At 47.0% G+C, this 14,590-nt stretch overlaps 1 protein-coding gene across 5 annotated transcripts in view; it reads left to right on the plus strand.

Annotated features, from left to right (window-relative positions):
- Positions 1-12,382, plus strand: part of dock (SH2/SH3 adaptor protein dock) — a 152,584-nt gene extending 140,202 nt beyond the window's left edge. For all 5 annotated transcript variants that reach the window (XM_045725928.2, XM_045725930.2, XM_045725929.2 and 2 more), the window contains exon 7: positions 8,904-12,382. In XM_045725928.2, the coding sequence (XP_045581884.1) occupies positions 8,904-9,104 (201 nt within the window). In that variant the 3' untranslated portion in view covers positions 9,105-12,382. The remainder of the gene's footprint in view (positions 1-8,903) is intronic.
- Positions 12,383-14,590: the final 2,208 nt, after the last annotated feature.

The raw sequence follows: 14,590 nt of genomic DNA on the forward strand, positions 1-14,590 counted from the left end.
ACGACAACAACACCAGCACCAGCAAGGCTTGCCAGGGTGAGCAGAAACGTATGCAGCCCGCCACCTGTTCGGACCCAAATCACCAAACTACCCGTTGATCGCTACGGCTCCGCTGATTGGTCGCCGGTCTGGCTGCACCTGCACTCGCCCCCCAATACTACCCGATGTCTGGGGTCGCCCCAACATCAGTCTTCAGAATGTTCCGTGCTTTCGTAGCCAGCACACCTCCCAGCTAGACTCTAGAGTGTACTGAGAGAGGTGGTGGCTTTAAGCCAATATTCCAGCACCTCCCACTTACTGTTGTATTGCACTTCTTGTTATTTTGCCTTAACGTAACTTTTCATTTTGTCATTTAATTATTCTTATTATTTTGATTGATTTTATTATACATATTTGTTTGTCCATATTTTCATGTTTTGATTTATTTAACGTAATTAAAATTTCATTGTTAAAGTTTTACTTGTGTTTTGTGTGTCTTCTCCTTACCTTACCACAGACGAAGTTCCAGTTTTTCTATTTTTTTTATAACTATGTGACGAGGCCATACCCCTAGCCTTAAACAGCCGAACACCAACGCGTTACCGTCACAATATGCATATGCATATGCATATGCAAACAAGCCTGAATGGTCCCCAGGACTATATACAACTGAAAACTCACACCCCAGAAGTGACTCGAACCCATACTGCCAGGAGCAACGCAACTGGTATGTACAGGGACGCCTTAATCCGCTTGACCATCACGACCGGACAAAAGGAAGTGATAGCCGAAGCTATTTGAACCACTTCCCCGCCGGCACTCGGTTGGTAATCTTGGGCATAGCATTTTATCAAATCACCTCATTCTTTGGGGCACACGTGAGGAACACAAATGCAAACAAGCCTGAATGGTCTCCAGGACTATATACAACTGAAAACTCACACCCCAGAAGTGACTCGAACCCATACTGCCAGGAGCAACGCAACTGGTATGTACAGGGACGCCTTAATCCGCTTGACCATCACGACCGGACAAAAGGAAGTGATAGCCGAAGCTATTTGAACCACTTCCCCGCCGGCACTCGGATGGTAATCTTGGGCATAGCATTTTATCAAATCACCTCATTCTTTGAGGCACACGTGAGGAACACAAATGCAAACAAGCCTGAATGGTCCCCAGGACTATATACAACTGAAAACTCACACCCCAGAAGTGACTCAAACCCATACTGCCAGGAGCAACGCAACTGGTATGGGCCCTGGCTCTTAGATTTCCATCCCCTTTGTGTCCTTAGCTGTTTGCAGAGTTTGCGGTGGTGCATTTTCTGCAGGCTGCTTTGTCTAGTTGACAGCCTTTGTCGGACTTGTAGGTTCTCCGGGGAAGGCCATGGAGGTCTTGCCCAGAAGGGTTGTGCCAGATCTCGGGGTTCCTTTGGTTGCTGTAAGCCAGTTGTGCCAGATTCAGGGCTGGCACCTCCTCTAGAGCCATCGGCTTCTGCAGTGATCGCTCTCAGCGTCGGTTGAGCTCTCGTAAGGGTCGTCGACCCTTTCGCAGATTGCCTCGTTGACGGGGCGATAGGGAGGAGGCTCGTGCTGTTTGCTCTCACCTGGTCCCACGATTCGTGGGCATTTCGGGTCATTTCATTCGGCCAGTGGTGGCGCTGAGTCACTCCTCCTCCTTTGGGGGGATCGAGGCTGGCAGGGCAGGCCTCTTCTCCTGTGCTCTGTCAGGTCATCTAGGGTGTGTTCGCTTGGGTGTGGTCGAAACGACAACGTCCCTCAGGTGGGTTTTCGTGCCTGTTTTCAGTTCCAAAACGGGACTGTGCGGATCTGCGATTCGTACTGGACTTGTCTAGTCTGACTCCCTGGGTCTTCTGCTCCTGCTTTTGGATGACCACTCTCCCTCCGATCCTGCTGCTTTTGGCGCCGGGTGCCTGGATGGTGTCTCTGGACCTCCGGGACGCATATTGGCACGTCCCGATTCATCCGGGGTTCAGGGACGGGCTCGGTTTTGTCGTGGGGCAACAAGCTTACCGCTTTCGTTGCCTTCCATTTGGCTTGAATCTGGCACCTCGAGTGTTCACACGCCTTACCCGGGTCTTGGTGACCTGTTTGTGTCTCTTAGGGGTTCGGGTTCTGGCTTACCTCGACGACTGGCTGGTGTGGGCTCCCAGCCAGTCCGTGATGTCTACAAGCCAGGGATATGGTTCTTTCCCAGCTCGCCGGGTTCAGGTTCTTCGTGAACTGGAAGGAGTCCCATTTGGTTCCCTCTCAGATTCGGATTTAGCTGGGTCTTGTGTGGGACACTCTGACCGCTTCCTTGTCTCCCTCCTGCATGGCTGTTGCAGCTGCGGTCCCGCCTCCAGCTGTTTTTGGAGGGCACCCGGGTCACACGTCGGTTGTTCGAGCGGCTGTGCGGGAGCCTGAACTTCACCGTGCTGGTCTACCCATCGGGTCAGATCTGGCTTCGGCGGCTGTTCTGGTTTCTTCGGGGTCGTCCCTTCCGCAGCTCTCGCAATCGATGGGTTCGGATCTCGGGAGCCTTGCATTGGCTGCTACATCGCCGGCTTCCTCTGCGGGTTTTTCGGGGTTCTGTGCCGTGGCGCTTCCCCGAGCCCTCGCTCGATGTGTTCACAGATGCCTCGTCTCTCAGCTGGGGTTTTGTGACAAGTGCTCACCAGGCCGGCCAGGGTCAGTTGGGTCCGTCCTTCCGTCGAGCTCACAGCACGACGTGGGAGTTTGCGGCAGTGTGGCATTCGCTTCAGAGGATTCGGGTTGCTCAAGGAGCAATGATCCGGTTCCATTCAGACTGCTCCCCGGTGGTTCATTGCCTGAACCGAGGGGATTTGATGCGGTTCCTGGCTCTTTAGTGCTGGTTGCTTTGGGTAACTCGTCTGCTGAGTTCTCAGGGTTTGGCTCGCCAGGCAGTTCATGTTCGGGGGGTTTCCAACGTCTTGGCGGATGGACTGTCTCGGTTCGTTCCCCTGTCCACAGAATGGACGGACGACGCCGACTCATTCAGTTGGCTCTACCAGACGTTCGGGTGCCCGCAGGTGGACCTCTTTGCGTCAGCGTGGGCGCGGCGCCTACCGGTGTATGTGGCGCCCTTCCCTGACTGCGAGGCCGTCGGGGTCGATGCCTTTCGCCAGGACTGGTCGAGGTGGGGGTTCCTGTACCTCTTTTCCCCGGTTCAGCTGTTGCTCCAGGTCCTGACTCGCTTGGAGGCTTACCAGGGAAGAGTAGTCCTTTTGGCCCCATGATGGCCGGCCCAGCCTTAGTTTCAGGCGCTGCTTGCACAGTGTCAGTACCTGGAGGTTTTCTCACGACTCTGCCCCTTTCAGCAGATCGAACCAGTGCGTCATGTGGCTGGTCCGATCTTCACCTCGAGTCTACACTTATGGTATTTTTTACTTGGATCTATCATCATCTCTATGGTGATCAGATGGTTTCGTTGTAGGTATCCCACCTGCTGGCTTTGTCTCGGCGGCAGTATGAAGTCTCTTGGCTGTCCTTCCATTTCTTTCTTCGGCTTAGTAGTCGGTTAGGGTTGTCTTGTCCTTTCTTTCTTGGTTGTTCCAAGACCATCATCTTATGCCGAATACTGTCGCCTCCTATCGTGCGGTGCTGGCAGAGCCGCTGCAGCTTGCTTTCGGTATTGGTGTTACCTCTGTGCTGTTTTGCAAGCTGTCTCGGGCTTTGTTTCACATCCAGCCTGCACATGTGCCGCTTGAGCAGTCCTGGTCGCTTGACAGGTACTCTCTTAATTCTCTTCTTGGTTTGTAGTGGCCCCTTCGGTTCAGGAATGTTTTTCTAAAGCTCTTTTCTTGTTGGCATTGGCCTCTGGGGTTCGGGTCGGGGAGCTTCATGCTCTCCTCAGGCGCAGGGATTTCTGCTCGCTGGTCCTGGCGGTAGGTTTATTCATTTGCAGCCGTCTCCTTTTCTGGCAAAGAATGAGATTGCTGCTTTCTGGACGAGTCCTTAGGTTGTTGATGCTTGGTTCGTTAGGCCGGGGGTGCATCATGTGTTGTGTCCGTTGCGGCTCTTCGCCGTTATTTACGCACCACAGACTCTGTGGCCGGGGATGCACTTTGAGTTGTTCCGGTCTCCCTTCTTCCCTGTTCCAGGGTTTGGGTCTCCCAGGTCGTCCACAGGGTTATTCGGTCTAGCCAGCCTACGGTCTATCCCCATGCCCATGACGTTCGCAAGTTTGCTGCTCTTACTGCTGTTTTTGGTAATATATCCTGGGTTGATATTTGAGCAGAGGGTTTTTGGAGGTTGAATAGGGTCCTGGCTGCGCCCATCAACAGTGCATTACTTGGTAAACGTTCCTGGGGCCTAGTCGGGCCTGTGTCGCTTTGGGTCGGCGGATGCAGCCAGTTGTCTCGCCTTCGCATTGAGGAGTAAGCAGCGACCGCCTCCCAGATAAGTCCCTGTGGTTTTCATCTGTGGATAGGTAGCTCCAGGGAGCCAAAGGGACTCTGCCCAGAAAACCAGCGTTGAATGTAATGAAATGCCATTTTCTGGGTGAGTCCCGGAGGTTCCCCGGCAACCCTCCCTCCCCCTGGTCGGCGGATTTTCACATGTTTTTTTATATCCAGCCTCAGAACTGAGGTGTAGATGGCCGGTGCGGGGGTCTGGGGCGTCCCCTTTTCCCTCCCGGGGAGGGGGAAAGCTGCGTTGGCGTTGGCGCGGCGTTGTGTGACGTCATACTCGTTTCCTCATTTCTGTTTGGGAAGTTCTATCCACTTGTCTGGCTTTTTGAAGCAAATTTCACCAGAATCGGGGTTTATTTTGAGGCGCTAATCTTTCTGGGTGCTTAACCACTTAACTGCGCCAACCGAGTATTCTCGGTCGGTGGGAAACTGCGTTAACCAAGAAAAGTCTTTTTGATTTTTCGTACCCACTCTAAATGTGTGCGTGGTTGGTTGTGTATGAAATGGACTCTTAGGACCACCAGTGAGAGGCAGCCATCTTGGAAAAAATTCCCAGAATGCCCTAGGGCTGCTGGCTGGGTTAGTTCTGAGTGAGCAACCCTGGGTGGCGCACACGCCTCTGGCTCCCAAACACCTGTCTGACGTGGTGTTAAAGATAATGCTCTATCTGTGAAATTCAAACCTTATTGTTTGAAGAACATAAGGGTCATAATATTGGTGAAACTAGGCGCAATAAGGACCTAACACAAAGATCGGATGCAAGTGATACAGCATCTATGAGGACGATACAGCGAGTATATCCAGTTGTAGCTCTGAGCGTCACCCTTGCAATCCTATGCTATCTTCAATTTATTTAGATGATACATAGATGAATTGTTTTCTGCATTCAGTGATGATGCATCTGATACAAGTAGCATAGATGAACAGTGTTAGAGGTTTCCATGGTGGTGTTTTCCCTAGATATTTTCAAGAATACCTGAATCTCTTCCTGACTGACAGACACTCTTTGAGGCAAGCTGAATCTCTTCCTGTGTGGGACCATACAAAGCGATCTTTTCAAGACTACCTTACAAATTGATCTTTTCCTATAATCTTTTCAATACTACCTTATGCTTTACAAGCTTGGCTACATACAACCTACAGGTACTAAAGCCACGAGTAATTACCTAAGTGTAGTTACAGGATGAGAGCTACGCTCGTGGCGTCCCGTCTTCCCAGCACTCTTTGTCATATAACGCTTTGAAACTACTGACGGTCTTGGCCTCCACCACCTTATCACCTAACTTGTTCCAACCATCTACCACTACCTCTTTGACAAGACTGGAGCTGGAGCCACACAACCGTGCATGATCCCATCAGCAGAGGAACTGGGGCGGGGATCGCTGGCGCGGGGGTCTGGGGCTCCCCTTTCCCCCTCCCGGGGAGTGGGGAGCTGCGCAGACATGCGGCGCGGCTCGCGTGACGTCATGCTTGTTAGTTCATTTTCCTGGGGGAGTTCTGTCCACTCGTTTGTCGATTTTTGTTGTTTAACCAGATTAGGGGTTTGTTTTGTGGCGCTTACCTTTCTGGGTGCCTGTCCCGGTCGGTGGCAGATATACAATGCTCCAAATCACATGTGCATTTCTATGGGCCATTGCTCCCCGTGCCTCTCTGAGGGGGCCAGGTTCTGGCTCGTGGTCCCCGGTAGGCCTACAACTCCATCCACATCGACTGATGCAAAATAGTTAGGTATCCATATCAGCCATGGATAGCTCCGGGGAGCCTCCGGGACTCACCCAGAAAATGGCGTTTCATTACATTCAATGCTGGTTTTTTTGTCATTCAGGAAATTTTTCGTCCATGTTAGAAGCTTACCGGTCACCCCGCCAATATGTTCCAGTTTCCAGAACAACCTCTTATGGGGAACTCTGTCGAAAGCCTGTTTTAGGTCCAGATAGATGCAGTCAACCCAACCATCTGTTTCCTTTAAAATCTCTGTGGCTCGATCATAAAATTTGAGTAAATTCGTTTCACTGGATCTTCCAAATCGAAAACCATACTGTTTGTCTGATATTATATCGTTAAGCACATTGATGCCAGAAAGTTATACATATATATTCAGCCTGGATAGCTCCAGGGAGCCCCCGGGACTCACCCAGAAAATTGCGTTGCATTACATTCAATGCTGTTTTTTCCATTTCATGGGGTTTTCGTTGAGGTGCTGCTTCGGCTCTTCACATCATTTTCTTTCCTTCTTTTCTTGAGGGGGGAGGCACTTCCCTGAGTGTAATGGCTTTCTGCTGTTTTTATTTTCAGCCCTCGCCTCTTCCTTGCCTTCAGCATTCCTGTCTTCCTTCTTTGCCACTGAACATTTGTTTTTTCCTATGTCTGGGCTCCTGAAGGTGTGCATTGTTTGGGTTTGTTCTTCTTTCTTTTGACCGCCACCCTTGCCATGTATTGTGCTTCTGTGTCCCCTCGGTGACAGGCTAGGGTTGCTGCTTGTCTGTTTTGTCTTGCTTTTGTGTTCTTGGCTAGGGTGGGTTGCCTGGACAGGTCTCTTCGGTCCTTGGCTCTTTTGGGGGTGGCCGCTTCAAGCGGCTCTTCTGCTGTGTTCTCTGGGTGCAGCTTTCCATGCGGTTTACATCAGGGGTGTCCACTGTCCTGGCAGTCGGTCTGTCTCGGTTGATTCCTCTGTCTGTGACCAGGACGGTTGACGCTGTCTCCTTCCTTTGGCTTTGTCAGAAGTTCGAGCCTCCGGTGGTGGGCCTCTTCATGTTGGCGTGATCGTGGCATTTTCCTGTGTAGGCAGCGCCCTTCCCCAACTGTGAGGCCATCGCGGTTGGTGCTTTTTGGCAGGACTGGTTGAGGTGAGGGTACTCATGCCTCTTTCCCCTGGTCCAGCTGTTGCTCCTTGTTCTTGTTCGACTGGAGTCCTATTAGAGTAGTCTCTCTTTCTTGCCCCCTGGTGGCAGGCCCAGCCTTTGTTTTGGCGCTGCTTGCTCGGTGTCCGAATACGGACACCGAAGTTTCACAGCTTTGCCTCTTCCAGCAGATCGGACCGGTACAGTGTCTTGCTGGTTCGATCTTCTCTTCCACTCTTCGCGTCTGAGATTTCTAATGTGTGTGTATTACCGCTTGGTTGGTGATCAGATAGTTTCTCTTAAGGTGTCCTACCTGTGGTCTTCTTCACGGCAACAGTATGAAGTCTCTTGACATTCTTTTCTCCATTTCCTTTCTCTTCATACGTTGTCTTCGGTTTCTGATCATGTAGTTTTGTCCTTCTTGTTTTTTTCAGGACTAGCTTCTACTCCTGATTACTGTTGCCTCTTATCGTGAGTCGCTGACGGAGCCACTCCAGCTTGCGCTCGGGGTGGTTGTCACTTCTGCTCCGTTCCGTAAGCTTTCTTATGCATTTTTTCACCTTTGGTCTGCTCATGCACTGCCTGGGCCGTCCTGGTCCTTGGACCGGTGCTCTCCTTTCTCTCTTCTCCTCAGTTTGTAATGGCCCCTTCGGTCAAAGACTGCTTTCAGAAGGCTTTGTTTTTTTTGGCTTTGGCCTCTGGGGGTCGAGTTGGGGAGCTTCATGCTCTTCTCCAGCGTATTCTTCCCGAGAATCTGAGTCAAAGGTATATTTAGCAAGCAAAATAATCTGGGTAAAGCCTTGTAGGAGCTCTGGGAGAGTCCTTAAAGCAAGAGCGTCTGCTCTTTTGGTCCTGGTGGAAGTTTTGTTCGCTTCCTGCAATCTCCTTTTCTGGCGAAGAATGTGATGGCGAGCTTCCGAAAGGGTCTGTGGGTTATTGATGCTTGGCTGCTCAGGCCAGGGGTGCATCATGTGTTGTGCCTAGTTGCAGCTTTACACCATTACTTGCGCGCCTCAGCTTTTGTGTCCGGGGACGCGCTGTGGGATGACCCAGCATCCCTCGTTCCCTGTTCCAGGGCTCGGGTCTCTCAGGTCATCCACAGGGTTATTAGGTCTAGCCAGCCTGTGGTCTACCCTCGCACCCATGATGTTCGGAAGTTCACAGCTCTTGCTGCTGTGTTTGGGAACATGTCATGGGCTGAGATTCGGGCACGGGGATTTTGTAGGTCGAACAGGGCCTTGGCTGCCCGTTATCTTGTTAATGTGTCGGGCTTTCTGCAGTCTTGTGTTGCCTTGGATAGAAGGAGGTGTCTGTATTCTGTGTTACATTCACAAGTTGAGTAGCCTCAGCATTTAAATAGGCTTGATTGAAAATTGCATCTATTAATTTTACACTGTCAGTATACAGTGTATATACAGTATACCTAATGCCACATACTAGGTAACTTTTTCGTGAGAATATTTGATTGTGATACATATGCTTATGATCAATTGCATGCAAAGTACATAATCTCATATTTCATATATGAGCTACAAAACTGAGCATCATTAAACCAGAGATTTCCTTAAAATTTTATGTTGTGATCATTGCATTTAATTTATTTTTTACTGAAAAATACCAAACATTTACCGTAGTATCATCTCTGTTTGCAGGTGGGTGATTTCAGTGTGTCTTTGAAAGCAGCAGGTCGCAACAAGCACTTCAGAGTGCACGTTGAAAATGGATTATATTGTATTGGTCAACGAAAATTCCAAACCTTGGACCAGCTAGTGGATCATTACCAGCGGTCACCTATTTATACAAGCCAAAAAGGAGAGAAGCTTTACCTAATCCGGCCGTTGCCTAAACCATAAGCTCTTATTAATACGTATCTTTAACTAATAGATTATTATACTTTTCAAAAACTTTGCCGATATTGGAATGATAACTTCTTAACCTTGGCCCTTTGTGGGATAAGCATGTGGGTACCGGGTCTGTCAAGAAGTTTAAGGCAAGGGAAACTGTCCACTTGGCATTTCAGTTGTTGCTGTTGCCATAGTAGTTCTTCCGCAGTCAGATTAAAAATTTATGAATCCATGTTATGTTAACCTGTCAAGGCCTTGATGTTTAAGATAGTGCATTTAATTTACAAGTTTTATGAATTAAATTTTTTATAGTTCTTTGTTTATTAATAGATATTAAATAAGCAGCTAATCTGTAGCTATTGTTTATTAATAGCTAAGAATTAAGAGAAGCAGCTATCATGCAGCAATTATTGGATATAGATCAATATTTTGCAACTCCTTAGACATCAGTGATAAAATTTATTCTCAAATAAGAGGCTTTGCAGGGTGATGAAGGCAGTTTTGGAGATACTTTGAAATCTTTGCTGGATGTGTAGTATAGCATTAATATGACACCTACACAAATCTGCATTATGCTCTCTTTGTTGGGATGATTGTTGTTATCACTGAGTTTTCAGTGGAAAATGTTTTTCCAGTGTATATGGAAAGTGTTGTCCAGTCTTTATGCATTGAGTCTTAATGTAGTTTGGTTTATATTAATTTTGTGATCTCACGACAGCTGTTTTGATTATTAGCCTGAGCTATGTTGTGGTGAAAAGTAACAACATAATAGTTCTGATGTCATATGAAGGATGGGCAGATATCTCGGCCATAAGAAAGGAACAAATGTGAACAATTAAGGGAGGTTAAGTTTTAATTATATATCTTTTAGTTCACACACACACACACACACACACACACACACACACACACACACACACACACACACGCGCACGCGCACGCACGCACGCACGCACGCACGCACGCACGCACGCACACTCACACTCTTACACTCACATACACACACTCACTTTCTCACTCACATACACATACTCTATCTCTCTCTCACACTCACACCTGACCAAAGAGCCAGAGCTCGACCCCCGCAAGCACAACTAGGTAAGTACACGCTCACTCACACACTCATGCTCTCACTCACACTCAGCATTACACACACATGGTTATTAAAGTAAAAGGTTAGTCACCAAGATGTCCATCATTCCTAATGTACTGGAGTTTTACAAAAAAAAAAAAAAGTCCATATACTGTATAATAATTTTGAGAATATTAGTTGTAGTAGTAAAGTAAAGAGTAGAAAGTGCAATCTTTCATTTAAGGAAATCATTTGTTTATAAGTGCATAAAGGATGGAGCCAACACCATCTTTGTAATATATGCTGCACACACTTTGAGGTACTGGAGCAGAGCCAGCAGCCATACTTGACAGTATTAGTGATATAAGCTCTTATTATTTCCCCACTGGTGGTGCTCATGCCCTGGGTTACAGACTTCTTGGTTGGCCAGATGATGAAGCATGTGTATAGCAAATATTGTGCATTAACTAATTCTGTTTAGAATTGGGCTTGTCTGGTGTGTGATTTATGTAATATTTCCAATGAAGTATGAAAAATGCTCACTTCCTTAATGTTAACTCAAGATGCATGAGGCAAGAATATAATAATGTGATTTCAGGAGCAGCAAGCACAGTGATAATGCTTGGTGGATAAGTGTGTCCCCTTAAGTAATGTGTCTTGAAACAGATCGTGTGCATTTTTAACCTTGGGATATCCAAGAGAGCCTATTTGATATTCATGAAAAAGATAATTATCAATTTTGTACATGGCAAGTTTTTTTTTATCAATTTAGCATTTAGTATAAATATTGCTTCTTATTCCTACTAGTCAGTATAGCTTGAGAGACATGGCACATTTAATGGCAATCTGTACAGCTTTTTATATACTTCAGTTAAATGTTTAGATGTTTGTAAAGATTTTAGTTATGTTTGTGTGTTTTATGTGAGTGAAGAATCATCTGTCTTCAGCATGATCGTTTTACTTGTATTTTAAGTTTGCCATGTTAATATGTTATGTGATTTTTTTTTATTCATATTGCATTTTCCTAGTTTTGCATTTCTTATCATTTGAAGATTGTATGTGCACATACAGCATCACTTAATGTAAAGTAGTTTTTATTTACATTTTGAAATTTCAGGAATGTATAATAGTTTTGTACATTTTTCTTAATCAGATATGATAATTCCTGGCGCCAGAATCTCAAATCCCTATTTTTCTTGAAGCAGTGTGAGAGTTGATCAGCCTGTGTGTGCTGTATGTTTGTAAGTGCTAGTCATAAGCCCTGCCATTGACACTGGATTTAGCAGTGCTTTAAGCAGCCCAGAAAGAGCGTCAGGCTCCAGCCTTTCACACACTTTTATTGTAATTGCAATGGTACTGTGTAGCCCGCCACCGTTAGTCCCTGCTTTGCCTGTAACCAAAGATTGTCCTCTTCTGTAATGGTGTGCTTAATAATATAGGCCTGCAGTGACCTTTTTAATGATGTACCATTCACAAGTACAGTACTGTTCAAAATGGTAGTTCTTGATAACTACCATACTAGTACTAACAATAATATGAAGTAATGTTCCAGCCTTCAAAGAATTAACAAGTTGATCTCAATGGTGGGCCTGTGCTCTCTTATCCTGCTTGTTCCCCTGCTTCCTCTGGTTCATAGACTGGTATCCAACCTTTGGTTGTAAACTTTTTATATATTGGTGCTCTTTGTCCTTCAAAATATTTCTTAATGTCTAATGAACAAATGGTATTGTTCTATGGTTTTTGAACCAGAGGCTAGTTGGACAGGTAAAAGATAATACTCCTTTTCGTATAATATACGATTGATAATACAGTAACATATTGCAGACCCACATCCTGTACTGTCCGTGTTTGTGCTTCAGATGAAAACACCGGCTTTGCCACAACCTACTGCAACAATTTTTTTACAAACGTCTAGCAGGTTTGGCTTAGACACTGAATGAATGATTTTGGATGATTTTGATAGTTCAATTATTACAAGGTCCTGTGCACAAGGAACAAATCTGCTAGTAAAGGTTGTGGTGGATTTAGGTGTTGAGATCATGGATGGATTTAAGTCACAAAGTTGGATTAAGTTGGCGGCTATTTATTAGTGGACTGAGTAATTTGTGGATGTGTGTCCATGAAGTGACATGGAAATGCTCAGTGTTGCCACTCATTTATACTTTTATGTTTGTACAAAATGTAATTACCTTAAATAAAATTTTTACAAAATTTGTATTGTCTTTTATGAAAACCTTAAGATTCATTGAAAAAATGGGAATACAATATTTATACATAGCAAAGTTGGACAAGGTCAGTTTTATCATTTATTAGTTTTCTAATTATGTAAGTAAGTAAGTAATTATCAAAAGAAGGCACCAAACCGGGAAGGCTATGTAGCACCATCAAATACGCAAAATAATCAGAGGGCGCTAAATATCACCAAGGATGCCAATACGAGAACAAAAACGCATAAGGCGAACGATATCAAAAGTATCCGAGTCACCAAGAATTCTATCGAGGGACAGGTGACCGCGAGGGGCGGTCGGAAAGCAAGACACACGCTCGTCCTGGAAGTCAGGACATTCAAGAAGGACATGCACGACCGTAAGAGGGACAATGCAACTAGGACAATAAGGAGCAGGGCGGCGCTCCATCAAGTGACCATGGGTTAAGCGAGTATGGCCAATACGCAACCTCGCCAGAGCTGTTTCCCACCGCCGGTTACGGTGGAAGGAGGACGGCCACGAGGAAACACAACATTTAAGAGTACGTAGCTTGTTACCAGTAACAGACAACCAAGAAGCCTGCCAACGGGTAAGGACTGAGGAATGGATAACCGGGTAAAAGTCGGAATACGGAATGCCTTTACGAGAGATGGGACAAGAGCGGACAGCTTCCTTAGCGGCAGCATCCGCACGCTCATTTAAAGACACGCCAATATGGCTGGGAACCCAACAAAACTCAACCGACTTAAATTTACTGTGAACGAGAAACAGCCAATGCTGGATCTCGACAACTACCGGATGAACTGGATTAAAGCACCCGAGAGCCATGAGGGCACTACGAGAGTCAACAACAACCACAAAGGAAGACTGACAACGAGAAAGCAGGAGACGAAGAGCATAGAGAATAGCATAAAGTTCCGCTGTAAAGATGCTAGTCTCCGGAGGCAAGCGACACATATAAGTGCGATCAGGAAAAACAACAGAGTAGCCAACACCGTCCGCTGACTTAGACCCATCGGTGAAGACAGAAACGGAGCGGGAGTGAGAAGAAAAGTGCTCGAGGAAAAGGCGTTTTAGAACTGTAGGAGGGGTAAAAGCTTTAGTGATACGAGTCAAGGATGTACAAAACCGCGGAAGAGGGACCCTCCACGGGGGCAAAGAAGGAACAACACGAGGAGAAACATCAGAAATACGAACGGAAAGAGAATCCTGTAGGCGAGATAACCGGACAGAAAGAGGGAGGTGGTGAAGAGGAACAGGAACCGCAGGAGGGGTAAAAGTTAAAGCACGACAGAGGCGAGAGGAAGGATGTTGCAAGGACCGCGCAAGATAGCGAAGACAGTAGCGATCACGGCGGTCCTGGAGAGACAGGAAGCCAGTGTCAACATACAAGCTAAGGACGGGAGTCGAACGAAAGGCACCAGAACTGAGGCGCAACCCAGTATGGTGCAAAGCATCAAGACGGCGAAGAGTAGAGGGAGAAGCAGACGAGTAAGCAGGGCAACCATAATCGAGCTTAGACAGGACGAGAGAGGAATGTAAAGCAAGGAGAGTGCGCCTATCTGCCCCCCAAGAAGTATGGGACAAGACCCGAAGGAGGGTAAGGGACTTAGAGCACTCAACACGGAGGTAAGAGATATGGGGAGACCAAGACAAACGAGTGTCAAGGAATAACCCCAAAAGCTTCGCGGAATCTTTGTATTCAAGGGGATGACCATAAAGTGACAAAGAGGGACGAAGAACAACCCGTTTCCGCGTAAAAGTCATGGCACAAGTCTTAGAAGTAGAGAACTTGAAGCCATGACCTGTGGCCCAAGACGACACGGCATCAATCGCAAGTTGAAGCCGGCGTTGAAGGAGAGGCGAATCATCACCCTGACAACAAAGGGTAAGATCATCGACATAGAGAGCGGAGAAGACACCAGAAGGAAGAGAGGAAAGAAGACCATTGAGGGCAACCAGAAAAAGAGTAGTGCTCAGAACACTACCCTGGGGCACACCTTCGTATTGCTGAAAAGAGGGAGAGAGAGCGGTACCAAGGCGCACCCGAAAGGAACGACGAGAGAGGAAGCTGCGGAGAAAGAGAGGGAGATGACCACGAAGGCCAAAAGAATGAAGTTGAGATAGGATATGATAACGCCAAGTGGTGTCGTAAGCCTTTTCTAGGTCAAAAAGGACGGCAACAACGGAGGTCTTCGCAGCAAAAGCAGTACGAA

The sequence above is a fragment of the Procambarus clarkii genome, chromosome 44, assembly GCF_040958095.1.
Source record: "Procambarus clarkii isolate CNS0578487 chromosome 44, FALCON_Pclarkii_2.0, whole genome shotgun sequence".
Classification (NCBI taxonomy): domain Eukaryota; kingdom Metazoa; phylum Arthropoda; class Malacostraca; order Decapoda; family Cambaridae; genus Procambarus; species Procambarus clarkii.